This window comes from Neohortaea acidophila, assembly GCF_010093505.1.
Source record: "Neohortaea acidophila strain CBS 113389 unplaced genomic scaffold BDY17scaffold_7, whole genome shotgun sequence".
Lineage (NCBI taxonomy): Eukaryota > Fungi > Ascomycota > Dothideomycetes > Mycosphaerellales > Teratosphaeriaceae > Neohortaea > Neohortaea acidophila.
In genome coordinates this window covers 504,219-530,996 of record NW_022985516.1, presented here as the reverse complement: position 1 = coordinate 530,996, position 26,778 = coordinate 504,219, and the positions used below count along the sequence as shown (strand labels likewise).

Below are 26,778 nucleotides of genomic sequence, written 5' to 3'. Positions count from 1 at the left end.
TGAACGCCCATGGCTCCTCTCGCACACCTTTGCCTGCTGCCAACATCATACGTACTGTATGGATGGCCAGGCAAGGGACGCCCTTATGAGCCACTCCCGCTATCTAACACTGGCCCGGCTCCAAGTCCGAACAGCATCGGCACGGTCTTCGGGTGGCACACTATGGAGGCGGACATGATGATATCAGTGTGCACAAGTCCCTAGCTGGCAACGGAAAGGGCCATTGATTTTTATGCATTGTGGACACATGGCGTCGACCCCGGCAAAGCATGTCTCGGGAATCCACAGCATATACCGTAGGTTTGGACCACGGACGGACGAGTGAGGAGAACCGTCGGCCCTAGTCCGTACCTGAGACTCCCGTCTAGGCTTTCCTTTGTTTAAAGCCTCGCCTCTCCTTTTCAATTTACCCAGATTTCGTTTCATTCTTCTTCTGTGTCTGAGCGGTCAAGAGTAGACGAAGACAATGCAACCGAGCAGCAGAGCTCGTGCTAATAAATCACTCGAGAGCTCTGCTCCTTCCTTCAGCCCGGTCATGCGTCTCGCCACATCTCACCCTCCCTCCCACTCCCCAGAGAATGGGTAGGCTCTTTCACCCCTCCTACAGCACCGCCACACCGGAGAAGACACCGATTCTTCCCAAAAAATGTCATATCATCACATTAACTATCGTCGTCAACATCATAGCGATTATCGTATCCACCAGGATTTATCAATGAAAAAAGGCCGCTCATAGGCATCTCCGCCAACCGTCAAACGACAAACGAACAAGACCAACCATGGGGTGATGGACTTTCCAAATCCCCTCGGATGAACGGAGGGGGAGCCAGCACCGCAATGCACCTCCCACCTCACGGTCAGCCCGAAGCCAGCTTCTCCAACTTCCCTCTCACGCCCTCCGAAAACCTCGTCGCTGCCCCCTCATCGAGCACGTCAATGCAATGCAGCAGAATGGTATACGGGTGGTCAATCCCCATCTGTGACCCATCCGCCCTCGTCACGCACGGCACACCCTCGCGCTTTTGCAGATAGCGCACGATCAGCGCATGGTCCGCGGGCAGGTTGTCGATGGGGAACGCCGGGCCGGCGCCATCGTGGCGAGGTGAGGCGGACGGCGACCCGCCCGAGCGCACGAGGGCATCCGCCCACAACACCAGCGCGGCGCGGTACACGGCGGCCGCCCACCACGGCGGTCGGATGGCGCGGGGCATCATGCGCACCATGCGCAGCACCTGACCGCAGTGGTAGACGGCTTCCTCGACGTCGGCGACGCAGCGCTTGTGCGCGCGGAACAGCTGCGGCAGCGAAGTGATGTCGCAGCTTTCTCCGCGCGCGAGCCGCTCGATTTCCGGAAAGTCGGTGACGGCGTTGAGGCTGATGAGGTGGAAGATGATGAGGTTCGTTTGCATCGTTGGGCACAGGGCGTCGTGCTTGTTGACGTGGTGTTCAGCCAGTGCGAACCAGCGGCCGAGCAGGACTTGAACTTCGCGCATTCTCTCGCGCGCCGATATCTGCGACACGCCTTGCACGCTGTCTTTGCGCACTCCCGCCGCGGCGGTAGGTGACGATGCCGCCGTCCCCGAGTCGGGAAAGCAGCTCAAAAGTTGCGACAGTTGGGTCACCAGTGCTTGCAAAGGCGACAACAGCAGTCGCAGCTGCAGTGGCGTCATCTCCACGCCGCGAGCTAAGATGTCGTCGTCGAGGAAGCGAGTGAACAGCTCGCGCAGCGAAGGCGGCCGCACCCCCGATCCCACCGACGACCCACCGACGAACTCGTGCACGCGCTCAAACGTCGTCGACCACTCGCCATCGCTCTTCGCGAGCCACAACTGCTCCGCATCCGGCATCGGCGCCGTGCACTCCGTGACGGAAATCAGCGGCGGCATGTCGTTGAACAACGCCATCTCCTGATCGATCATGACGGAGCAGTATACAAGACGACTGCACTTCTCCGCCGTTATCCACTCCTTCCACAGCTGGTGGCGAGTGAACTGCTCGACAGGCGCGAGCGGCACATTATGATACGCCGCCAGCGCGCCCGAGTGCCGCAGCATGCTGAAGTACATGTTGCGCTGGCCCTTGGCAATGTCCATCTGCCACTTGTCGCCGCTCCACGCCGCTTGCACGGTGAAGAGGAGCGCGGCGTGCAGCACGAGCGGATCGCTGGCCATGGCGATGTTCTTCTCAATCAGGTCGAAGAGGCTGATGCGAGCTGCTTCCGTCAGCCCGCCGGTGAGCATGCGCGCTTCCACCGTGGCGCCTTGCGCGATCATCATCAGCACGAGAAGACTGGCTGCCCGGTCGTTGTAGCAGTGCAGCAACTCGTTGGCGTCGAGAGTGCCCATTCCCGTCAACGGGTAGTATCGCTCGAAGCAATTAGCATAGGAGCGAAGGAAGTACTCCAAGACTCGGGTGGGTGGCATGAGGACAAAGTTCGACGCGCCATCAGGAGTCATCAAGCCGCTAGCCGGAGGATGGGAACGCTGGCCTTCGCCGTGGATTTCGAGGGCTTTGTGGAGGAAGCTTTGCGTAATGGCCAACAGCTTGTCGCGGGAGCTCTCGTGCAATTGCATGACGATGAGGTGGTCGGGCCCGGCGAAGTCGGTTTCCCGCGGCGTCCAGGTGCCCCACCCGTGGTGATTCTTGAGTGTCTGCTCCAATCGTTCCAAATTGAGTCGTGCGGTTTTGGGACATGCGACCGGGACCAGGGTCCGGTTACACTGGAACGACGACCAGCAGTCGCGCGCGGCGATGATGGCCGTCATCTCGCCCGAAGCATCGCTCGTCGAAGAGCTGTCGGAATGCATCGAGGGCATCGAGTGAGTGGACAGATGTCGCTCTCGATCCTGGCTCATTCTTCCTGCCGATTGAGGGATCATCATATCATCGTACCCTTGCTCGACTTTCGGCGTCTCCTCCGGGCTGATGAGCGCAGGCACAACAAAGGGGCCATTGGCGAGGTTGGGCATAATGGTCAGCATGCCGTCGGCGGGAAGGCTGACGGCGGGAGCAAGAGAGAGCATTGTTGGGGCGTCGAACGCCGATTCCGGGCTGTGGTGCATTAGCATTTGCGGCTGCACCACTCCGTCGAAGCCGCCCATGGTCATGGGGATCTGGGTCCAGTCAAGCATAAAGTTCGGGGAGGAGGTCGCATCGGAGCTATTGGATGTTGGCCGCACAAAGTCTTCATAAACTGGCGTAGGGATGAAGCCATTGCCCGGCGTCTGCATCGACGACGGAGTCGCGATATGGACGGACTCGACGAATTGCCCTGGATTATTCTCCACGATCGGAAGAGGGGCAAGAGGTCGGTCTTCCTGGACGGTGGTGGCGACGTTTCTCGGCGTCGCTGGCTTCAGCGGAGGAGGCCGTGGTTGCGGCCTGGGCCCATTGTCCAGCTGCTGTGCCGCTGCACCCGGCTCAATGGATATCACCACCTCTTCTTCCGGCGCGGCATCCGCCCGAGCACCACCCTTTGTAGCCCTTCGTGTAGGGCGCAGCGTACACCTCAGATTCCTCCCCGCGCATCGACTGCACGGAAACTTCTTGTCACATTTTGTCTTGGTCTTCGCGCACTGGCGGGCGAGCAGAGTATAAGCATGTGTTCTCCTCCTGCATCTGGATGTGCGGGTCTTTTCTACTCACATTGCTGCATGCAATGGGTGTCCTCCCGGCCGACTTCGGTATCATACCATTCGCGGTCGGGATGATGTATTGGTTCTGGTCTTTGCCGTGGACGGTATAGTGTCTTTGCAAGAGGTCCCTTTGAATGTGAATTAGTCATGTCCACCAGCGATAAGGACGACGGGACTCGACGACGACGGCAACGAATGCGCAGGAAGTTGTTGTCGACCGAGGACTGGAATGAATCCGACGTACCGCCTCGCTATCTATGCGTTAGCACACGAAACGGAGATACTTATATCCTGTGTGATGACCTACCGAAGCTCATGTGGCAGGTGAAGCATTTGAACGGCTTCACGTTGGTATCTACTCAGGCAAGCGCAAATGGTCAGCGAAACGCCATTGATTGCAGGAGCTGTCCAGCGCAAAGGTCACGACTGCCAAGACAACGTACGAGTCAATATATGGCGTTCGAGATGTTCGTCTCTGGTAAAGGACTGGCCACAGTACGTGCAGAACACCATTTTGGCGCCCTCGGGTCCAGAAGCGACGGCGGCAGGGTTGGAGACGAGCGAGTGAGCATGCGAAGCAATAGAGGGAGGACGAATGGTCAGAGATGGAGCAATGAGAAACCACAACAAGGGTAGTCGACGTGAGCGAGCGGTCGGAGAATTCGACAAGAGGTCATAGAATTAGAGTCGACGCTATCCGGCATACCGGCGCAGGTGTCAGCGGAGGGCATGGCGTCAATGCTATGTAAGGCAATTACAAAACATCCGCAGGCGTGGCAGCCTAGTGTGGTTGGGCTGAGTTTCCTGGGCTGAAGTGCGGAGGCTGTGAAGCGTTGTCATCAGCCTAGCAGCTAGGGCTCGAGGATCGGCGGCGGGTACGATCGAAGGAAGATAGGGCCATCATCATCATCAGGCGTACTGGTAGCTGTTGTATGCAGCACTGCCGGCGACGCGAGACATGCCGCGGAAACTATTTTGGAGGGGGGAATAAGGGCACGCCGGCATCACGAGAGCAAGCGCAGGTGGGGATCGGGGACACGGGCAGGCATCGCGCAGGGTCCTGGGGGGTAGGGGTGGCGGGCGATAACCAGGCCTGGCCGCGTGAATGATCGCTGCACCATCGTGGGCTGACGTTGAGGACTTGCGAGGAAGGGGGGAAACACCATTGGCCGGGCAAGGATTGGGTGAGGGCGGGCATGCCAATGCAAGTCCCAAGGCGAGAAGCGAGGCGTCCTGTGCTGTCCATACGCTATCGTCATCATCATCGTCGTTTTCGGTCCCTGGCTTGCTGCACACCGGCGGGCATCCCGGAGCTGGATGCATGCATGTACATGCGGCGGGCAGGTAACGTTCGAGCCGTCGCCAACCTTATCCCTTTTTACCTTTTGCGGCCCTCGAATGGGGCGAGATTGGGCCGACCGTTTGCAGGGAGGCGCCGAGTGGGGTCATGCAAGGGTAGGCGTCATACACATCCCATACGGCTCTGCTGTCGCCATGTAGCATGTCCATCCTGGTCGACGACGCTCTTGGCCCCGGAATCTTCTACTGCCGACCAGATTGGGGGTAAAGATCGTCAGGCTACGACGACTTGCAGGCCTTGGTAGATCTTCGTGTTCGACTCATCACTTATCGGCGCGCGAGTTTGCCGCCACCGGGTGTCGAGGAATTGCGCGGCGTGACTTGCGATTGCCATTACGGGCAGGCGTGATGAGTAAAGTGGTCATCAACGACGCGCAACACCGCTGCCGTCCTGCCGGCCTCAACCATTCCTTCGCCGGATTACGTTAGCGGACAGCGTGCTTCTCAACCCAAACCCGCGCCCAGCGCGCCGAGTGCGGTATACAGCATGTACACAGTACAAACGCGCGCTCGAAGCAGCCTTTGGCGTAGCTGATTCGGGAACAGACTTTATGGGAATCGCCTTAGCTGCATCTGCACGTTGAGCTTGATTGCGAGGTAGCGTTGTTTATTTTCCTGCAAGGCCTGCAAGGGCTCGTACCGGTCAAGAGAAGCTCTCGTATTCCAGCTGCATGTCTCACGCCTCTCTATCATCGACGCTGCGAATTATATTCCACCGCCCACGAGGCTCCCGCGGCCGGCCGGGATCATACGGAGGAGCCTTTAGCCGTGGTTAGGCTCTGATGGAAGAATGGCGGTGTTCTTCGTGCGCTTCCATCCCGCCCTGGGCGCCCATTCCTACGGAACGCTCTAGGCTCGCCGACCAAGTTGGCGTGGCTTACCACATGGCCAGGGCAGATAGATCGGTACGCCGGTAAGAATTATTAATACGCTCCATTGTTTGGTCCGTTGGATTACTGCCTTCGTTCCTCGGGTTCGAATGCCGCGGGGCTGCTCCATCTTTCCTGCTTTTGGAATCACGATCAGCCCACGCCGAGGAGGGGTTTGGAAGCGAGGAGGGCGTTCGTATTCGCCCGCGGGCGTCCACGCCAGTTGTCCTCGCACAACGATTCGAGACAACACCCTGAGGGACAGTTCGATCAGCGACCCATCGTTCTGTATCGGGCATTTTGAGCCTCATGCGCATCGTGGGTGGTTGTGGTCGCCCGCCCCCGCCATGATCGTCGTCTGTCAATTACCAATCGATTGGCTTCGGCCGATAGCGACCGCGCATTCCCCACACAATCTTGCGGAGGCAGACGGCATGTGTCTTGATCGCGATTTGCTCTACGATAAGGGTCCTTCGCATTTGCACATCTTCAGATTGCAACTCGTCAGTGCGCCCGTGCTGGGCGCAGACATCCGCACGCCCGCAGCACCTATCTTTACATTGGCTTCGCCTATCATCGCCGCCGCCGCGCTGCCAACCAATGCCCAAGACTTTCGATCGCGCGAGACACAAGCCAGCCTTGTCGAGAACCCTTGTTGGCCAAGGAGCATGCTGCGCGTGCATGGTAGGTGTGCCACGGCCACCAGAGAGCGAGTGCTTTCCCCGCACTTCATTCCCTGCACTGTTGTACCGAAGTGCATGCTCGAGCAGCTAGATTGGCAATGATGAAACAGGTGAGGGAGGGGCATCACCATGCTTCTCGGAGGAATACAACCCTGCGCCGCAGCCCTGCATGAGCAAAGCACCTGCCCGTGGGAGCCGTGGTTGGAGCTGTGGTATTTCCCCGTTTGGCAGGTACTGCGATTCCCTCGACCGATCGCCATGGGACAACGAGGCCGGGGTAGCTCTCCTTGCTATCCAGACAATCTTGCCCGACCAGCCTCTATCTTTGGCTCTGAGAAGTTGTTGATCCCTTCCTGTAGGCAAGGCATATCCGCCACCCCTCTGGACGACCGGGGGGTGCAGTTTATCCAGCCACGCACAGACGTGAATGCATTGCGTGCTGCATGGCGTTCGACAGCCAGCCACGCCTGACCTTCGCTGCTGTCAATCGCAAAAGGAAAACACATCGAAGTCATGCGGACATCAAACGCAAACGTCGCTTGTGCGTCAGTGGCTTCTTCGCGCTCGTGCCGTAGCCTGCGAGTTGCTAAAACGTTACGCGAAAGGCATGTTATGACCTACGATCTCGAATCGTCGAATATCAGCCATGATTTCGTGTCATCGAATATCAGCCGATGATGTCAGATCATAGCCAAGGGCTTGGTATGTCTGTATGGGTGACACCATGCCGATTTGCAGACTCATTGGGATGCACGGCGCAGAGCACAGCCAGAAACAGCCATGGCCTTTTTGGCCCCTTCAACGGCGTGAGTGTGTGTTTGCTTCATTCGTTCCAATGCAGGGCTGAGCATCGCGCACGCCTTGCTGTCACTATGTGGTTGGTCGTGTACCGGAATTGCACCATTCAACAGAACACGAAATCGTTGCCTTCGCGCGCGGTTCGAGCGGTGCTCGTGCGTTGGCTACGCTCCTCTTACCTCCATTTGACAGTCTCGCTCGTCTCTATTGGTTTCCAAGAATGCATCGACGCTTCTCCCAATTCTGCTTCTTCTTCTTCTTCTCCTCCTTATCGCTCTGCGTCATCTGCGCGTCAGTGTCAGCGAAATCAGCGAACGATTGTGAGACGATCGCCCACGCTCTGCGCGACTGTCCAATCCAAGCCGCAGAAGTTGCAAATTCCAGATCGGTGTAGTCGAGGTCGAGCAACCTGCATGCGTTGCATGCATATGAGGTCTGACCGGCATGTTGGGACCGATGAGCCGTGCAACCCGATCGTTCTCCTCTCACATTCCGCTTTGCTTCTGTTCTCCTGTCATAGTCGACGGGATTGCTGTCGCGATCAGCAATTTTATAGTTGCAACAACTAAATCTAGGCGGTCGCGCTACGTTTCACGGCATCCGATGCGTATCCCCGCTCGCGCCGTCGTGTCGGATCTACGCGTTGGGCGGGAATGCTGCGCCGCCTGATCTATGATCCCTGTTCAGATCGATCTTGCGCATGAGGGAATGTTTTCACGGTTGCTTGCGCGCGCGGGTCATTGATGTGACGGCCTAGAGTCTGAGACTCGCCTGGTTTTGTGCCAATTGGTAAGGTACAGTGGTGGTGCTGACAACAATCGTCTGGGACGAGAACGCGAGCAGGCTGAGGAAGGATTGGAATACGACACTCGTGACTTATCACCGGGGAAGACAACAACCGAAGAATCAGGGATCGTGAGCGGCCTAGCACGCCGAGAAGCTGCATGAACGATCATGTTTCACAAGGGCTGTTGCAGAAGGTGATCCCGATGGGAATCGATCGCGGATGTCTACATGCCAGTACGACTTCCTATTGAGGCAATTGCGAGCTCAAATCCGGGTCAGAGTGACGCTGTGGAACATCCAAGTCGGGATGGCATGAGGACATAGTAGCTCGTGCTGTAATTACAGGCTTTAAAGCGTTGATCGATCATTGCTGGGCGAAAGTCAGCAGCGTGCAGCACAGTAGTCATCGCATCGATCAGAGCACACGGCACTCAGCTGAACCACACTGCGATGACGCTGTATGCAAAGTCCTGTAGCCTGAGGCTGGGGTTGGCTGACAGCCTTAACGTGCGACCCCGGCTCCCCACAGTATACACAGCCGCTCAGGATCGAAGGAGTCGGCGTTGGCATGTGTAGGCCATGTCGTCGAGATCGAGTCAGCGTAGCGCGAACGTTGACGGCGGTTGAACTTTGCAGGGGAGGCGGAAGACGGCAAACCCGCCAAGGGCCAGGGTCAATCTCAATCTCTGAAACTCCTTCGCCCGGCTTTGGCGGCGTGGAGCGGACAGTCCAATCACATGCCATGCGATTTTCGCGGCCCTGCATATGGATGAAAATATTGCATTTGCCACGGTGGAGATGTGAGCAGGAATCATGATGCCCGGAAGAACATTAGTCGAAGCTTTCGCACGTGGACACGCCGGTCGTGATTGCCTTGCTGGAGCCCGGCGAGAGCTTAATTTGAAATTCCCGGGAAAAGGGGCGGGCAGATCGCAAAACCAACCCGATGATTGACTTTTGCCGAACTGTTTCCGATGGGTTTTAGCACCGCGCACGCGCACAATTACTGGGGCCCTGGTTCGGCTTAACCCTTTCATCGCCCTGCTGGTCGCAACGCCTACTGGACTGTGTGGAAGGGGACACAACGGCTTCACCGAGCGCAATGCCTGCCCTGCTGTATACATATGCCTCATCCTGTGCAACGGACCGCGTGTGCGTCCCGTCTCACTCGGGGCCGAATGACTGATGATTCGGTCCCACATCAGCTGTTCGGCATCTCACACAGGCAGCAGCACCGGGCTGATGGACTCGCGTGCGACTCTGCCGGAAAGCCGGATGCTACCAAGGACTGTATGGAATCGTCTGCTGAGCCACGAGGAGCTACCTCTTGACGCGGGATGAAGTGCGCTTGAACACCATTTTTGCGTCATGCATACCAGTCTTGCATACCGCTGGCGTGCTTTTCCTGCTTCGCCTTGCTGCTGGCCTGGCTGCCTGCTGGCCTTGCTGCTAACCTTGCTGATGGCTTTACTGCTGACCTTGCCGCTTCTCAAGATTGCTTCTATGCAAGCAAGGAACCGGCACGAGCATTCCCCCGCTACCACGGACTGGGTGACACTGGCTATTGTACATACGCTGATTGCTCACGTGGGCGAACCTCTCGTGATGTGGGACCGTCAATCACCACGCGAGGCTGGTCACGTATCCAAGTTCCGTTACTGTGAGCACTTTTACCGCCCCACTGAGCGGCAGCATATCAAACATCCAGCGTACGATGGACTGGCTCGTCTCATTCTCGCCGTGCGTTCCGCGAGCATCACCGTACGCCCATCCTTCAGGCAGCGCAAGGCTCACACTGCCACATGTCGCATGCGGATCGCGATGAATGTGTGGCTGTTGTGATGCAGCGGGAGGGCGGGAAGGAGTCGACCCCCGGCGCACTGTGGATCCGTTGCCTCATCCAGTCGTCCAAAATAGCAGCACTTGGCGCCGCGGCCTCTCCTAAGAATAAAATTGCCAAACCGTTGCGGACCTTCAACAAGAAAATCGTTATCTGCTTACAGCATGTATACTCGGAGCGATGAGCCTATGAGGCGATGCTGGCATGATTTGTTGTTATTGTCGGCGCCGGTGTTCAGATGCGGTCTGGTTGGATCCGCGTGCATACTCTTGCCGTAGTGTCTCGTCAATCCCGGCTCCGTGCGCTCGCAGTGGACATAGGGCATCCCCGACGAGACCGCAGGGACGACCGCGACGAAAAGCGTGGATGGTCCGTCTCGCTCGTGTGTCTGTACGCCAAAGGCGCTGTCCGATGATGACTACTGTTGACGCCAAAATGATGAGCCGGCAAGAGGATGAGCCGGCTGGTCGAAAGCGGCAGGGCTGGTCATTGACTTCACGAGAAACACGGCGCTAGCGAGAAGACCCGAGATCTAGCGCCTTGCCCAATTTCAGCACCACTCTCCTCCCGAACTCCTTTTTGGGCGCGGGCGACACCAGTCCTGACGTCGGGCCCGGCGCGCCTGTCTGTGCTGCTGAACCATGTTTCCGCCCGGGGGCCATTCGGGGCGCCCCCCTGTCCATCAGCCTCTTTTTATATTGAAAGGCTCTTCCGTTTCAGACCACTCCTTCCCACACCCCATCCTGCTCCCCTACCGCCGACTCGCCATCGGCAATCCTCCTCCTTCACCACCACCCTCTTCTTCTTCCTTCTCCTCTTGCAATAGACTCTTACCCCGGTGTTCGAAGTGCTCTCTAGCCAGGAGCTCCTCGTTTCTTTCTTAATCCATCGCTCTTTATAGACTCCTTTTGCTACTGTCTACCCCCTTCGCCTCGTGTCTTGCCAACACGCCCGACAACAACAACAAACAACAACAGTACAACAACCCCCGATTCGACCCCTAATTTGCATTTGCACCGATTCGAGACGTGTTGAGCGCCGCATTGTCCTTTCCCTTACCCACCAGACCACTCTCGATCCGCAATCATGTCGAACGTACTCTTGTTCGGCGATCAAACCGCCGAGCAGTACCCCCTACTACACAAAATCGTCCTCCGAAAAGAAAATCCTCTGCTCCGGAACTTCGTGGAGCGCGTCTCCGTCATCTTGCGAGAAGAGACGAGATCACTACCGCGGAGTCAGCGGGATCTGATGCCCGACTTCCTGACCCTCAACGATCTCATCGAGGCATACTATCAGAAGGGCTCAAAGGTGGCAATGCTGGAAACGGTCTTGGTCACCATTGCTCAGCTCGGTCATTACATTGGATACTTCTCCGAAAACCCATCCGAGCTCCCTGCCGCGTCGAATGTTCGCGTTCTCGGGCTGTGTACCGGCCTCTTGGCCGCGTCTGCGGTGGTGTCGGCGAAGACGGTCGAAGAGCTTGTCCCTCTCTCTGTCGAGCTGGTTCGCGTTGCTTTCCGCTCCGGAGCCGTGGCTGACAGCGCTCGCAACATCTTGTCTCTCGTCGGAGAAGAGAAGGCACCGTGGTCGACGATTGTGACCGGCGCAACAGAACAGACTGCCAACGAGGCCTTGGCAGCCTTCCACAAAGAGAAGGGCATTGCATACTCCAATCAGGCGTACGTGTCTGCCGTGTCCACCATGGCCGTGACCATCTCTGGTCCGCCGTCCACCACCAAGCGCTTTTTCGAGGAATCTCCCGCGCTCAAGAACAACAACCGCGTTCCCATTCCGGTGTACGCTCCATACCACGCCGCACATCTCTACAGCCAGGCCGATTTCGATCGAATTCTGGCGGGCTCTGTCACGCGAGAGCTCAAGAAGCACCAGCCAGCTTCTCTGGTGCACTCCGCGGTGACTGGCAAGCCAATCGTGGCCGAAAACACCCTCGACCTCGCCGAAGAAGCCGTTTCGGAGATGCTGCAACAGCCCGTTCGCTGGGCGAACTTGCTGGAAGAGATTGTTTCCCAGGTTACATCCGGCAAAGCACCCGCCAAAATCTACGCGATCGGCGTCAGCAATGTTGCCAACAGCCTCGTCTCGGCCATCAGGGCTGGTGGCTTGAGCGAGGTTGTTGCCGTCGACTATACCACATGGACGGCGCCCGATACCGCCACCAACGGACGCACGCAAAACGACAAGGTCGCCATTGTTGGCATGGCCGGTCGTTTCCCCAGTGCCGCCAACCACGAGGCGCTTTGGGAGCTGCTCATGAAGGGCTTGGATGTGCACCGCAGAATTCCCGCGGATCGCTTTGATGCTGACGCGCATTGCGACCCGTCCGGAAAGGGCAAGAACAAGTCCCACACGCCCTTTGGATGCTTCATCGACGAGCCCGGTCTTTTTGATCCTCGTTTCTTCAACATGTCTCCGCGTGAGGCAGCTCAGACCGATCCAATGGGTCGTCTTGCGTTGGTCACTGCGTACGAGGCTCTGGAAATGAGCGGATACGTTCCCAACCGCACCCCCAGCACCAAGCTGAACCGCATTGGCACTTTCTACGGTCAGACTTCCGACGATTGGCGTGAAATCAACGCCGCGGAGAATGTCGATACCTACTTCATCACTGGTGGTGTGCGTGCCTTTGCTCCCGGCCGCATCAACTACTACTTCAAATTCTCCGGCCCGTCGTACTCCGTAGACACCGCTTGCTCGTCTTCCCTGGCCGCCATCCAGCTTGCCTGCACGTCCCTGTGGGCCGGCGACTGCGACACGGCCATTGCGGGCGGTCTCAACGTTCTGACCAACCCAGACATTTTCTCCGGTCTGTCCAAGGGCCAGTTCTTGTCCAAGACCGGCTCTTGCAAGACGTACGACAACGCCGCTGATGGATACTGCCGTGGCGACTCCTGTGGATCTGTTATCCTCAAGCGCTACGAGGATGCCATTGCGGACAAGGACAACATCTTGGGCTGCATTCTCGGTGCCGCGACCAACCACTCCGCTGAAGCCGTCTCCATCACTCACCCGCACGCCGGTGCGCAAGAGTTCCTCTACAAGAGAGTTCTTGCCAACGCTGGCATTGACGCCCACGAGGTCAGCTACGTGGAGATGCACGGTACTGGTACCCAGGCCGGAGACGGCATTGAAATGACCTCGGTCACCAATGTCTTCGCCCCTCGCCACCGCCAGCGCCGTCCTGAGCAGACTGTGCACCTTGGTGCCATCAAAGCCAACGTTGGTCACGCAGAGGCTGCCTCCGGCATCAACTCTCTCGTCAAGGTGCTCTTGATGATGAAGCACGGCAAGATCCCGGCCAACGTCGGTATCAAGGGCGAGATGAACAAGACTTTCCCTGCAGACCTGATCGACCGCAACGTCCACATTTCCCAGAAGGAAGTCCCATGGCCACGCAAGGGCGCCGCCAAGCGCAAGGTCTTCTTGAACAACTTCTCCGCTGCTGGTGGTAACACCGCCTTGCTCATCGAGGACGGACCTCTTCACGAAGCACCTACGGTCAAGGATCCTCGCAGCACTCTCCCCTTCACCGTGTCGGCTCGCAGCATTGCTTCGTTGAAGCGCAACATCAGCAATCTCCAGCAGTACATCGCCGACAACCCGTCCACCACTCTGACTTCGCTCTCGTACACTTTGGGCGCTCGTCGCATCCAGCACAACTACCGCGTGGCATTCCCGCTCGCGGACATTGCCAAGGTGTCTGATGCCCTCGAGGCGCAGGTCAAGGACTCGTACAGCCCGGTTCCCATGGTGCCCACCAAAGTAGCCTTCTGCTTCACTGGCCAAGGCTCGCAATACACTGGCCTTGGACAGATCCTGTACCAGGATTTGAAGAGCTTCCGCGATGACATTGACCAGCTTAACCATCTCGCCACCATTCAAGGTCTCCCATCCTTCCTCGAGCTCCTCGACGGCACTGATGTTCAGACCCTGTCTCCGGTGAAGGTCCAACTCGGCATGGCTTGTATCCAGGTCGCTCTCGCCCGCATGTGGGCCTCGTGGGGTGTCACCCCGGCCGCCGTCATCGGACACAGTCTCGGCGAGTACGCAGCCCTCCATGTTGCCGGGGTCATCTCCGCTTCCGACATGGTTCTCCTCGTTGGCCGCCGCGCCGAGCTTCTCGTCCAAGACTGCACTCCTCACACCCACGGCATGCTTGCTGTCAAGGGCAGCGCCGAGTCCATCCGCAACACTCTCGGCAACAAGATGACCGAGATTGCATGCATCAACGGACCCGAAGAGACCGTCCTGTGTGGCAGCGGAGAGGTCGTTGCCGCCGCAAGCGAGGCTTTGACTCAGAAGGGCTTCAAGGCCACCAAGCTCAATGTGCCGTTCGCCTTCCACTCTGCGCAGGTCGACCCCATCCTTGACCAGTTCAAGCGTGTGGCCTCCTCGGTCACCTTCAACAAGCCCTCGGTCCCCGTCCTGTCCCCGCTCCAAGGCGAGATCATCCGCGAGGCGGGCATCATCAACCCCGATTACCTTGCCCGCCACGCTCGCGAGACCGTCAACTTCTGGGCTGCCCTTACCAGCGGTCAGAAGGAGAAGGTCTTCGATGACAAGACGGCGTGGCTCGAGATTGGCGCTCACCCCGTGTGCTCCGGTATGGTCAAGGCCTCCATCGGCGCAACGGTCGCTGCTCCGTCGCTCCGGCGCGGCGAGGACGCGTGGAAGACCATCTCCACCAGCGTCTGCACTCTGTACACTGCTGGTGTGAACATCAACTTTGACGAGTTCCATCGGGAATTCAACGATGCTCAGGAGCTGCTCCCTCTTCCCACCTACAGCTTCGACAACAAGAAGTACTGGCTTGACTACCACAACAACTGGACCCTGACCAAGGGCGAGGAGCCCAAGGTCCGGGAAGTCATTGTCGAGAAGCAAGTTGCTGGGGCTCCAGCGGCCGCTCCTGCTGCGGAGCCTCCTGCCAAACGACTTTCCACCTCCTGCCAGAAGGTTGTCCTCGAGGACTTCAGCGCCAACAGCGGCCGATTGATCGTCCAGAGCAGTCTCGCGGATCCCAAGCTGTACCCAGTCGTTTGCGGCCACATGGTCAACAACGCCGCTCTTTGCCCGTCTTCGCTCTACGCTGATATGGCTTTGACTGTGGCGGACTACATCTGGAAGACTATGCGTCCTGGTGCCGAGGCGCCGGGCTACAACGTCTGCAATATGGAAGTGCCGAAGCCGCTCATTGCTCAGATCCCCCAACCACCTCTTGGGCAACATATCCAGGTGGAGGCGAATGCCGATCTCGAGAATGGTCAGCTCAAGTTGAACTTCCGCAGCGTTGATCCCAGCGGCAAGAAGCTTCAAGATCACGCCCACTGCACGGTTCGCTATGAGGAGAAGGAAGCGTGGACCACCGAGTGGGCCCGCTACAACTTCATGGTGAAGGCGCAGATGGAGATCTTGAACCAGAAGACCCTCACCGGCGGTGCGCACAAGGTGCAGCGCGGCATGGCCTACAAGCTCTTCAAGGCGCTTGTCAGCTACGACGACAAGTACCGTGCCATGGCCGAGGTCGTGCTGGACGGTCAAACTACCGAAGCCTCCGCCACGCTCGACTTCCCCACGAAGCCCGAGGACGGTGACTTTTACTGCCCGCCATACCACATCGACGGCTCCTGCCATATCTCTGGATTCATCGTGAACGCCAGCGATCTCCTCGACTCCGAGCAGAACGTCTACGTCTCGCACGGATGGGGCGCCATGAAGTTCTCGCGTCCTCTTACCGCCGGCATGAAGCTCAAGAACTACGTTCGCATGCAGCCGCAGCCAAACAACATTTCCAAGGGTGACGTCTACATCATGGAGGGCGACGAGATCATTGCCGTTTGCGAGGGCATCAAGTTCCAGCAGATCCCTCGCCGCGTCTTGAACACCTTCCTGCCGCCCAACAAGGCCTCTGCTGCCGTGTCCAGCCCTGCTCCGCGACAGCTTTCCGCCCCGGCACCCGTCAGTGCTCCTCTTGCTCCTGCCCCGTCCGCCCTCAAGCAGACCATGGTCCGCTCTCCTGCACCCGCTCCCATCAAGGTTATGCAGCCGCCGCCTGCCAAGGCTACCCTGGCCGCACCAAAGGCTGCGCCGAAGCAGAAGAAGACGGTGCAGAAGAAGTCGTCGTCGGGCGGTTTGCTTGGCAAGGTCATGAAGATCCTGGCAAGAGAGACCGAAGTCGACGAGAACGAGTTGGTCGACGACGCACACTTCGAGAACTTGGGTGTCGACTCTCTCCTCTCCCTCACCATCTCGGCCATCTTCCGAGAGGAGTTTGAGAGGGAGATCAGCTCGACCCTCTTCACCGACTACCCCACTGTTGGCGAGATGAAGAAGTACTTTGCCCAGTTCGACGGCGGTGCCACCAGCTCAGAGGAGGAGGAAGACTCGTCTGACGAAGACTCCATCCCGCCTACTGATCTGCCCACGCCCTACGAAGCAGCCTTCTCCACACCCGCCAGCTCTGCACCCAGCATAGCACCGAGTGACGATGGCAAGCCCGATTCACCCGATCGCGAGTCGCTCGGCGACGTTGGCGACGTCAGCATTGCCCGACACATCGTCGCTCAGGAGATGGGCGTCGATATCTCCGAGGTCACCGACGATGCCGAGCTGGCCGAGATGGGCATGGACTCGCTCATGAGCCTGACCATCCTCGGCGAGCTGCGCGAGAAGACGGGCATCGACCTTCCCTCCACCTTCCTGACCACCAACCCCACCATCAAGGACGTGGAAGACGCTCTCGGCATGCGCCCAAAAGCTAAGCCGGCGGCAGCCCCCAAGCCTGCTCCCGTCGTCGGCAAGTCTGCAGGCGGCCCCTTTGCCAAGAAGAACAATGATCTGCTCAAGAAGACTGATATGAACGAGGTGATTGCGCGCTTGGAGGCGCTCAACAACACCGACTTGAGCAAGTGGCCCAAGGCCAACTCCGTCCTTCTGCAGGGCAACCCGCGTGAAGCCAGCAAGAAGATTTTCTTCCTGCCTGACGGATCCGGTTCGGCGACCAGCTATGTCCAGATCCCCAACATTGGTCCGGACGTGTGCTGCTATGGCTTGAACTGCCCCTTCATGAAGGACCCGGAGCAATGGACGTGCAGTCTCGAAATCTCTGCCCTCATCTACCTGCAAGAGATGAAGAGACGGCAGCCCAAGGGCCCGTACATCGTCGGCGGTTGGTCCGCAGGTGGTGTCATCGCCTACGCCGTGCAGCAAGCGCTCCTCGCCGCCGGCGAGCAAGTAGAGAAGCTCCTACTTCTCGACTCGCCCTGCCCCGTAGACCTCGATCCCCTCCCCGCCCGCCTGCACATCTTCTTCAACCAAATCGGCCTGCTCGGACAAGGCGACGCAAGCAAGACGCCCAAGTGGCTGCTCCCGCATTTCGCCGCCGCCATCCGCAATCTCTCGGACTACAAGCCGAAGCCCAGCCTCAAGCCGGTGCCGACGTACTTTGTGTGGTGCCGAGAGGGCGTTGCTGGGAACCCTGGCGACCCTCGACCGCCGCCAGCGGAGGAGGAGGACCCGGCGCCGATGAGGTGGCTGCTGGATCACCGGACGGCATTCGATGCCAACGGTTGGGACCAGCTTACCGGAAACAGCCCGATGAAGTTTGGCGTTATGGGTGGCCATCACGTAAGTCGACTTCCCCTCGCACAATGATGTGAAACAATGATGTGAAACAATCTTGCTAACTTGCAAATACAGTTCTCAATGATGAAAGAGCCCCTTGCTGGGGACCTCGGAAACCTCATCAGAGAAGCCATTGACTGGAAACCGTAAAGTCAATCCAAACCCAGTCATCCAGCATTCCCGGCGTTTCTCCTCAACAGGCGGCTGGTCAGGCCATGGACACGCCTCGACTCCTCTCGACCGCCTTTGTCCGCCGTTGGCTACGGCGCCCAAACGGCATCAAGCAAGACTCGAAGCGCGGCCTCATGGCTCGCCCAGCTCGGACCTCGTGTACTCATTCACAACCTCCCGGGCATCTAATGGGCTTTCAAACGCATATGGGACGCGGGGGGCGTTTTCAGGGTGGTGACGGAAGAAAAGACGAGAACCCGCACCGCCACCCTTGTACAATCATTTTCCTTTTCCTCCATGGTTTCTGCTGGGACCGGGCTGCAAGCGTTTTTGGGCATTTACACAATTTTTCCTTCTCTCTCTTCTGACATCCCGCCTTCTACTCGAGACATCCGATCTTTGCATTTGGGATACGCCGTGTACTGTGGGATGGCTACCTGCTCGTATGTAGTATGTCTTAGCTGTAATGGGAGAAAAACACAATGGGATACGCTCTTTTCGAACTAATGCTCGTGTCCCTCTCCCCTCTCGTCTCCTCCCACCTCCGCCCGTCATCTCAGCACGTTATCGTCTCGAGCTTCCTTTCAAAACTCCCCCGGCTCATAAGACGCAAAGAGTTCACGCCACAACCCCCCATCCACCCCGTCGCAACCCGTCCACTCCGCCTCAGCCAGCCAGCCTCGCAGGCACGCCCACCGCAAAGCCCCCAAGTACCGCTGTATTGCATGCAGCCCAACCCGAATCGGGGGCGCGCGCAACAGAGCACGGCCGGCCGATCGTTCTCCCCGCACCAAACTCCGAAGATAAGGGCACTACAGTACTGTCTTTCCACTATTGGAATTTTGGCGAATGTGCATTGGGTGATGAGATAGATGCGATGCGGTCTTGCATTTGCATACAGCTGTACGTCCGCGTCGTTTTCAGCCGCACGCGTAACCGTATTTCTGACGCCGCTGATGCCGATGTCGATGTCGATGCCGATGCCGATGGGATGCAGGTGAGATGCGGTTTTGTAAGCCGTGCGGCTGATGTTTTGTTGGGGGGAGCGAACGCGGGTGAGGAGGGTGCGTTTGGGGGCGTGGAGGTTTTGATGGTGGATACGGTGATGGCAACGGGTGAGGCGAGGGGCATATTCTGGTTGGCCTGATGGGGGTTTGAATCGCTGGCATTACTGGTGCACGCGCGCGACGGGGTACTTTTGCGCATGTATTGCGTATGGTTGGCTCGATAACAGGGCGTTGCTGTAAGCTCTCCGAGGAAGAATGAAGATCTTGTTTACGACTATCAATGCGTGTTAGGACTAGGCGGAGTGAATGTGAGCTTCAATCAGCGTGATCTTCCCCTCCAACCAAGTCCTGCTGCCGCGCTGTCTGCTTGATTGTCTCTCTCGCCAACGCCGCCCCCTCTCGCTTGCCCCTGTCCACATCAACCAAGGACATAAGCGGAATGGGCAAAGCGATCAGCACTGCCAAAAACCAAAACGCGGGTCGGATATCGCCGGTGGCGTCGGTGATGGCGCCTACAATGGCGGGTCCAAACACACTACTCCCCTTATCGGTGATGGCGTAGAGGGCGTAGAAAGCCGCTTCGCTGCCCGGCGGGATGAGCTCGCCGTACAGACTGCGGCAGTAGCTGGACAGACCACCAAGGACGAGACCGTAGACTGCGCCGAGGGGATACATTTCCCACGGTTGCTGCAGACCGAAGGATCCAAGGCGTTGGATGGCGGGAATGTAGCCGAGGAGGCCGTAGAGGGGAATGAGTTCGAAGAGGCAGATGCAGGTGAGGATGGTTTGGCTGGGTTTGAGTTGGAGGAAGCGACTTGCTTTTGACCAGGTGAAGGCTCCTGCGATGCCGGAGATGGTGACGATGACGTTGATGAGCGCGAGGGCGGAAGAGTCCATTTCCAGCGTGGTTTTGGCGAACAATATGGCTGTGCCGGAGACGGTGGCTACTGCGTCGGAGATCATAAACCACGCGCCGAGGAAGAGAAGGACATCCTTGAGGCGTCGAGCACGGATGATTGTTCGGCCCAAGTTGGCCCATGAGAAGGTGAGGTAGGCGATGCATGTTCCGAACCGACTGCTTTTGCCAATGGCAAGTGGAGGCCCGGGCCGCGGTCGAAGCCAGAATGCTGCGGGAATGGTGAAGCTCAGCCACCAGGCGCCAATGAAGAAGAGTACCAATCGGAGAGAGAAGAGATTTGCACCCGTGGCTTTGAGGATGAGAACGGAGAGAATCTGCACAGTGACCGCCGCAATGTAGCCTATGGCGACGCCGTTGGATGAGATCCTGGTTGAAAGCTGCATTTGTGCAGAGGCAGCAGCGGGCATTGGCGCAATCCGCTCGTCTTGCCCCAGTAGCGATGCTGTAGGATCGATCACGTCTGATGCAGAAGGGTCTTCTGACTCCCGATAATCCGGATCCTATTCGCATTGTCAATTGAGCATCCTCGGCTAAACAGATGATGCCTATTGTGCACACATATTCCAGGGAACGAGAGGTGTAACATACCCGTAGAAGTTCCGAATAATCCAACCCTTGCGCATCAGCCGTGTGTGCACGTGGCGAAGCCGGGTGATGTCTCACGAGCAATGGCAAAAAGGAGTTTAACAAGACGAAACTTGCCCCAAAACACACGTTTCCAACCGTGGCCCATAGACTGCCTAGAAGGAATACGGCAGGAGTGACAGGCAGGAAGAGCATGGTAGCGATGGCCCCGACGATTGCGAATGTAAGCAGGAGTGTCTTCCTGTATCGGCCGTGATCGGCGGCGCCAGACATGGTGACGACGACGAGGGCCTGGAGCAGCACCGACAGCGAGAAGGTGTACATTGCGAAGGAAGCCGTGTTGATCTCATGGCCGAGGAGCTGAAAGACGCACTGAGAGCCACGGGCGTGGGGAGAGTCCTGGCGGAGAGCAAGAGGCGGCTGGATGCCGCGGGCCCGACATGGTTGGCTGTGGTCGTGAGCGAGGACTGCAGTGGCCGAGTCTCTGGCAAGGTCTTCTAGAATGATGGGGATAAAGGCGCCGAGGCCACACACCACAAAGACCTCGGCCGCGAAGGAATAGGTGTAGAAGCCGCGGAGTTCTTTGGGGGAAGTTGGGCGCGTGTCTTCGCCATCGTAAGCGGGGAGATTCAAATCCGTAGAGCCTTCGAGACTGCTGGGCGCCATGTCTGTATGGCTCCAAGATGACGAGTGCTCGTCATCGGCTTCGTAAGGCGATGAGTCGCGGGCATGTGTGGCGGAGGTGGATGGGGAGGGCGTGAGAGGGGGAGAGAGCAATGCTTGGAGGTGAGGTTGCGCTGGCCTCGCCATCGCAGCCAATCAATGGCCGGCAGCCTGCTGACTTCCCTTTCCGGACAATGCCAGACAACCGCCTCTCGTGTGAACATGAGGCATGGTCTTTCTGTCGAAGCCGCAGAGGATGACAAGAATCGAGGCTGGCCTTACCTTATATACCTCATCGCGCCGCCGCTCGGCGAGCGAGGCTAATATGAGTTGGGTAAGGCAGATGTGCGTGGCTAGCCGCGAGGGATCAACGCCTAGCTATAGCTTTGGCCAAACGGCGTATCGCTTGGGTCCTTGGACGATCAAACGGCAGTCTCAAGACAATGGCGCCACCGTTATTGTGCTTGGATGAGACAGAGACATGCCTTAGCATGCACTCTTGCACGCGAGAGATGGAGGTAGAGGAGCGACAGACGTGCGTGACATAAGGCTTGGCCAGCGCCAAGACTTCTGACCCGGAATCCTCTGCGGATCGCGCTGCTGGCCTGCGCATCACCAACCTCGCAGCCCTCCAACCCTCCCTCCCGCGTGTTTGCCCTCCCCGCCGTGTAACATCGACGCAACCTCCAACCACCCCTCCTCACACCTCAGTCGCAACGAGTGCCTTCGAGGCCTGCAGTTCTCGTTCCCCTTGCTCCCTCTCTCAACTCCAAACCATACTCCGCTCGCACACAAGCCTCACCCACTAGCCTGGCCGCCCACCTACGCTCTTCGCTTCCCCTCGCAGCGGCGCCCTCCTTAGCGCACCGCGTGAAACCGTTCCGCTCACAGACGACTGCGTCATCCTCCATCCGACACGCGCACAATACCACATTCCTTTCCCCCTCACAGTCGCTTAACACGGCCCTCCCTCACAGACTCAGATAGCGACGGCAAGCCAGACCACGAATACTTGCTCCTATTCTATACAACGGCGTCCGAATCCCGGCTTCAGCGGCGTGGAGGCGGAGGGGAGAAGTCGAGCTCAGTGGAGGGCGAAGGCAATGGTGCCGCGAGCGCTTAGATGCTCGGTGCGCTCGCCATGGAACAATTGAGCACAGCAGGCTCGCAAGAGCTGAAGAAAGATCGCAGCGAGGCGCAAGAGGAGGCAATGACTTCACAATCACCCCCCGTGCAGTCACACTCGGTCACACTCACGAATGGCGACCTACCTCACGCGCCGAACGGCATTGTGTCAAATGGCGCAGCGCAGCCGACGACCTCGCTCGCTTCCGTCAACGGCGATACTCTCAAGGGGACCCCGACCGATCGAGACCTCGTCCAGCCCCCTCCTCTAGATCAGTCATGGCGCCAGCACGACAGCAACAAAAGCCTTGGCCGGATGATCGAGCGTGTCGCGCAAAAGTGCTACAAAGATCTGAACTCCACCCTCACCAAAATGTCCGAGATCCCCGTCGAGCCTTCCGTCAGTCAACTAAACGGCATCATCCCGCATGCTGGAGAAGATACGGTCGAGGGCAGCTTGAAGAAGAAGCGCCTGCTACTGGAATTTGCGAAAGAGCAACGAGATGTCTTCATCAAGACGCTCGTGCTAACGGATTGGTGTAGGAATGAGGAGGATCAAAGCAGCTTGATCGATCTCAAAGTCTGGCAAGAGCAGCGGGGGAATGCGCAAGATAGTGCCATCCGGATGCTCGGGCAGACGAAGATGACGATGATCAACGCCAAGGTGCCTGCCCCAAATATCGAAGGAGCCATGGAACTCATGGCCACGGGAAAAGCCTCAGGGGTTCCAGACCTGGCGTACCTCCCTCCAAAGCGCCTCACCGCAAAGCAGCTGCTCAAGACTTTGCGCAACATGAACGTCATCCTGGCCACGCGATTGAACCTGCACGAAGACTTGCCGCCGCACTTTTCCGACTTCACCATCGCGGATGGGCGAGCAACATTCACCGTGCGCGATGAGTTCGAGGTCGATCTGTCTGTTGCAGATGAAGACCCAGCAACCCCGTTCTACTTCATCGACATCAGATTAGCCTTCACTCCTGCTTCCAACATTCTCAACGAGCAATTGCGAGGCTACTTGGAGCGGAAAGTCAATCAAGAGCTGGCCACCAAGGGTCTCAGAGGATGTTACGATTTCCTTCACGCCTTGGTCCTCACGCATAAGATCAACATCATGCGAAGTCAGGGAGCGGGGCTGATCCGCGGGAAATGGTTTGAGTGCATTCGGACTGAGAACATGAGACGAAGCTTCATTATCCAGTACTGGTCTGGCCGACCTGGAAAGAAGTCTTGGATCGAAATCGGCATCTCAAGTGGCAAGCAAGATGGCAAGGGGTCAAGACGTGCTGTGACTCCGCGAATCTCAGTGCGCTGGTTTCGCCACGGAGAGGAAATCAAGGACCACGGACTTGTCTTCGATTGGCGAGACCTAAACCTGGAACGGTGCCTTTCGATGGTAATCACGAAACACATTGACTGGATACTGCGCGATGTCGAGGAACGAATCCGCGACTCGGCAGCATCTACATCGCCTCCAAGCACAATGCTTGAGCAGTCAGAGGAATCGCCATTCTCGTCCGCACTCCTTCTAAAGCATCCGTCGTTGAAACAACCGCTTCACGTCCGCATTGAGCCAGTCACAGGCCGGTTCTCCATCACTCCTCCTTCGCTCCCCGCCGCCCACACCGAACACAGTCTCAATACAAACGCAAAGTCGGATGCAGCGAAAGCGTTGACATCCGTCATGGGCGCGGTCGCGCAAGAGAAAGTGCATAGACAGGCCATGTTGCTTGGGTGGAAGACAACGCCCAATCTCGCCAAACAGGATAATCTACCCAAGCTTTTCGGCCAGGCGGTACGACATATCAGCGTCTTCACCCCAAGTAGAGCGTGGGGAAATCGCTGGGCTCTGGTCGCTACATTCACTTCTGGTGGTGAGAAGTGGTGGGCTGTGTCGTTGGACGACAAGCGCGATGAGCAAAGTAAAGTTGTGGGGAGGGTGTTGATAAGCGCAGTGCCGGTCGGTCTTCCAAACTCACATGGAGACGAAGAGCCTATCTCAAGCGCTGTCCTCATGCGCATCGAAATGCTGGCAGTTGCGGAAGCGGCTTTCAGCGCTTTGACCAAGCAGTTGAAGGACATGAAGATTCCATTCACTTTGGAGAAGCTTGTTCAGGACTCCTCAGCTGGCGTAGGCGCGGCAACGAGCACCAGACCGACCGCAGCACTGCTTTTGCAGTTCTCGCCAATGATGAAAGCAACAGACAAGAAAGCCGGGAAGCCGTGGGCCGCCGAGCTGGTGCGCCTGACACATCATGGCATCATCAACGATTTCTCGGACGAAGATGCCAACGTGCGACATGATCTTCGCCTTACCTTGCAGCCTGGCAAGTTGGACCACCTCCGAGAATTCATCACCCATTCCGCCGACCGAGACGTCGCCATGAACGACACAGGCGGGCTAGCCCTCCGCTTCCGCACCGCCTTCGGCCAGCCCTTCGCAGCGCAGATCCAACAGCGCCTCCAGAGCGTGCACCGCCTAGACAACTACATCGCCACTCTCAAACGCTGCCGCTTCACCTGCGACCACGTCAGCTTATCGCGCCTGGGTTTCACCTACAACGAGTCCCCCAAACTCGCCGCCGAGCTCCTCTTCTCCAGCGACAAAGCGTCGCCCGTGCGGCTGAAGCTCGAGCCCTCGTCCAGCAATCCCCACCAACTCCTCCGCGTGCTCCTTGAACAGGATCTCAACGACAACGAAGCCAACAGGCTAGAAGGTGCGGGCTTCGCCACTTTCTGCTTCATGCTGAAATTCAGCCTGCCAGTTCTGCAAACCGTGCAGCGCTTACAATCCTCGCACCCCGCAAAACACACCCTGACCCTCCACCCACGAAGTTCCGCCTGGTATAGTCTGAAATACCTCGCTCCGCTCCCCGACATCGTCTTCCAGCTGCGCGCAAGGAAGAGAATCGAAAGTGGGGGCGCGAGAGTCATGAAGTGGCACGTTGAGCCCAGCGGCACTTCCTCTCCTTCTGCGAAGAAAGACATCGTGCCGCAAGAACTGAACACGGCGCTCAAGGAGCTGTGGAAGACCGATGGCGAGCACTGGGATGGCTTGGGTTCAGGCATCGTGGCTGATGCAGATGGAATCGGAACTGTGATTGAGAAGGTTGATGAACTTGTTCGCCGCTTCGAACGGCCGCCGGGTGAGGAGTCGAAGGCTGCTGCTGCCGCTGCTGTTGCTCCTTCTGCTGCTCCTGCGGTGGAGTCTAAAACCGAAGCACCGCCGACGCAGCCGTCTCAGAACCCTCAGTCGAGTCCTTCGAAGACGAAAGCGGCGGCAGCATCGAAGACGACTGTCAAGGCAGAACCCGACGTCATCATGCTGGATTAAGCTGGGCTGGATATGCGGGTGTGACAGGAGGGAGGGTCGAGGTATTAGCGACGGCGTTGGCCATCTGGACGATTTGCGTTCACTTTTCTTTTTTCGGGTGGACTTTTGTTTATTTTGCACTTATACCAAATGCGCACGGCTCTAGAACGGATGGCTGATCCGAAGGGGTTGCGCAGCGCGGAGGCTGTGGCCTTTCTTGCTTTACATGCGGCGGGTCGAATGTACGAGTGTAATGACGACGAGTGGCCAGATGGGGACATTAGGCAAGGCATAATAGAGGAAGCTCACGTATGCAAGTTGAGACCATCTCTCGCCTTTCTTCTGCCTGGGTATCTGTATCGACTCTGCGCTGGACAAGTATGGCTAAGAGGAACGCTGTGTCGTGAGACGGACTATGCATTTACCCATTTGGACTCGCTTTCTTCCCGTTTGACGCCGAGTCCGCGCCCTTTTCCTTTCGCCTTTCCGCTACATCCCAGTTGTACACGCGCGCGGTGGCGACTTCCATTGTCTGTCGGATTCGTTAGTACCCGCACGTCATGCCTTCGAAATGCGCGGCGAAGATTGGTCTCCAAAATGAAACGGAGAGGGAAATGGAACGTACGGTGATCTGCTCGCGCAAAAAATCCAAATCCTCTTCGCACGTCTCTAGACTCGTCTGCGCCGCGCTCAGCTTCGATTGCAGCAGTTCGAGCGCTTCCGGGAGGGTGTAGGAGAGCATGACGTTTGCCTGTCCCGCGCACATTAGTATCAGAATCAATCCGAATGAAATGTAAGGGAGGACCTACGCCAAGCCAAAGGTACACCTCTTCCGTCTGCGCAATCGCGGCTTTGGCGAAGAGGGTGTCGTTGAGTTCGAACGTTGCTTCCAAGGGTTCTGAATCGGTCTGATGTCCATGTCAATAAGTGATTTATGCGCCGATTGTCGCACTTAGGAAAAGCGACTGCCTACCGTCCGCCTCTGCAAAAACTCCACCGTCTCAAGCGTCTTCTGAATATCCGGGATTTTATCCTTCAGCCCAAGCGCGCGCCGCTCAGTATTGGCTTGCATGAATTGGTACTTACTATTCCGCACACCATCAGCAAAACAGACCATCAAAGCGAGTACAGGGGAGACGCACGAAATCATCTCCTGAAAGTTCTTGAGTGCGCCCTCGACTTCTGCGCGCGAGGCGACGTAGTCCTCCACGCGGTCGACGAAGGGCGCGTACGGGATTCCTCGCGGGTTGGTGGGGGCATCTTTGCTGCTGACGCTGGTTTGTTGTGAGGTGGCCATGGGGATGTGTTGGGTGGCCCGGACTCACTGGCAGGATGGAGGAGAGGTGAGGTGCGGTCGAGAGAGGGAAGTTCGTTAGGGCTT

General features: G+C 57.8%; 7 protein-coding genes across 7 annotated transcripts; 3 read left to right on the top strand and 4 right to left on the bottom strand.

Annotated features, from left to right (window-relative positions):
• Window positions 1-857: 857 nt before the first annotated feature.
• BDY17DRAFT_253061 (uncharacterized protein) lies at window positions 858-4,148 on the bottom strand (the record flags this gene model as incomplete). The annotated part of the gene is made up of 6 exons (XM_033731311.1): window positions 858-1,511; window positions 1,545-2,837; window positions 2,943-3,575; window positions 3,646-3,763; window positions 3,939-3,993; window positions 4,079-4,148. The coding sequence occupies 6 exons, from the start codon at window positions 4,146-4,148 to the stop codon at window positions 858-860; spliced, it is 2,823 nt and encodes a 940-aa protein (XP_033588380.1).
• Window positions 4,149-6,904: 2,756 nt separating this feature from the next.
• Window positions 6,905-8,212, top strand: BDY17DRAFT_171797 (uncharacterized protein). The gene is made up of 2 exons (XM_033729818.1): window positions 6,905-7,091; window positions 7,152-8,212. The coding sequence occupies exon 2, from the start codon at window positions 7,221-7,223 to the stop codon at window positions 7,911-7,913; it is 693 nt and encodes a 230-aa protein (XP_033588379.1). The 5' UTR covers window positions 6,905-7,091; window positions 7,152-7,220; the 3' UTR covers window positions 7,914-8,212.
• Window positions 8,213-11,056: 2,844 nt separating this feature from the next.
• BDY17DRAFT_325322 (uncharacterized protein) lies at window positions 11,057-17,764 on the top strand (the record flags this gene model as incomplete). Its single annotated transcript, XM_033737341.1, has 2 exons — window positions 11,057-17,617; window positions 17,690-17,764. The coding sequence occupies 2 exons, from the start codon at window positions 11,057-11,059 to the stop codon at window positions 17,762-17,764; spliced, it is 6,636 nt and encodes a 2,211-aa protein (XP_033588378.1).
• Window positions 17,765-19,107: 1,343 nt separating this feature from the next.
• On the bottom strand, window positions 19,108-21,106 carry BDY17DRAFT_311454 (autophagy-related protein 22-1; the record flags this gene model as incomplete). The annotated part of the gene is made up of 2 exons (XM_033735534.1): window positions 19,108-20,211; window positions 20,300-21,106. 2 exons carry the CDS (start codon window positions 21,104-21,106, stop codon window positions 19,108-19,110), a joined length of 1,911 nt encoding a protein of 636 aa, XP_033588377.1.
• A 468-nt stretch (window positions 21,107-21,574) lies between these two features.
• Window positions 21,575-21,976, bottom strand: BDY17DRAFT_171602 (uncharacterized protein). The gene has a single exon (XM_033729817.1). It carries the CDS (start codon window positions 21,868-21,870, stop codon window positions 21,667-21,669), a length of 204 nt encoding a protein of 67 aa, XP_033588376.1. The 5' UTR covers window positions 21,871-21,976; the 3' UTR covers window positions 21,575-21,666.
• BDY17DRAFT_299706 (mediator complex subunit MED14-domain-containing protein) lies at window positions 21,586-25,725 on the top strand. Its single transcript, XM_033733947.1, has one exon. The coding sequence runs from the start codon at window positions 22,083-22,085 to the stop codon at window positions 25,416-25,418; it is 3,336 nt and encodes a 1,111-aa protein (XP_033588375.1). The 5' UTR covers window positions 21,586-22,082; the 3' UTR covers window positions 25,419-25,725.
• BDY17DRAFT_299702 (Prefoldin subunit-domain-containing protein) lies at window positions 25,726-26,727 on the bottom strand. The gene is made up of 5 exons (XM_033733946.1): window positions 26,540-26,727; window positions 26,371-26,482; window positions 26,207-26,305; window positions 26,023-26,148; window positions 25,726-25,929 (listed from the first exon to the last, which is right to left on the bottom strand). The coding sequence occupies exons 1-5, from the start codon at window positions 26,692-26,694 to the stop codon at window positions 25,819-25,821; spliced, it is 603 nt and encodes a 200-aa protein (XP_033588374.1). The 5' UTR covers window positions 26,695-26,727; the 3' UTR covers window positions 25,726-25,818.
• Window positions 26,728-26,778: the final 51 nt, after the last annotated feature.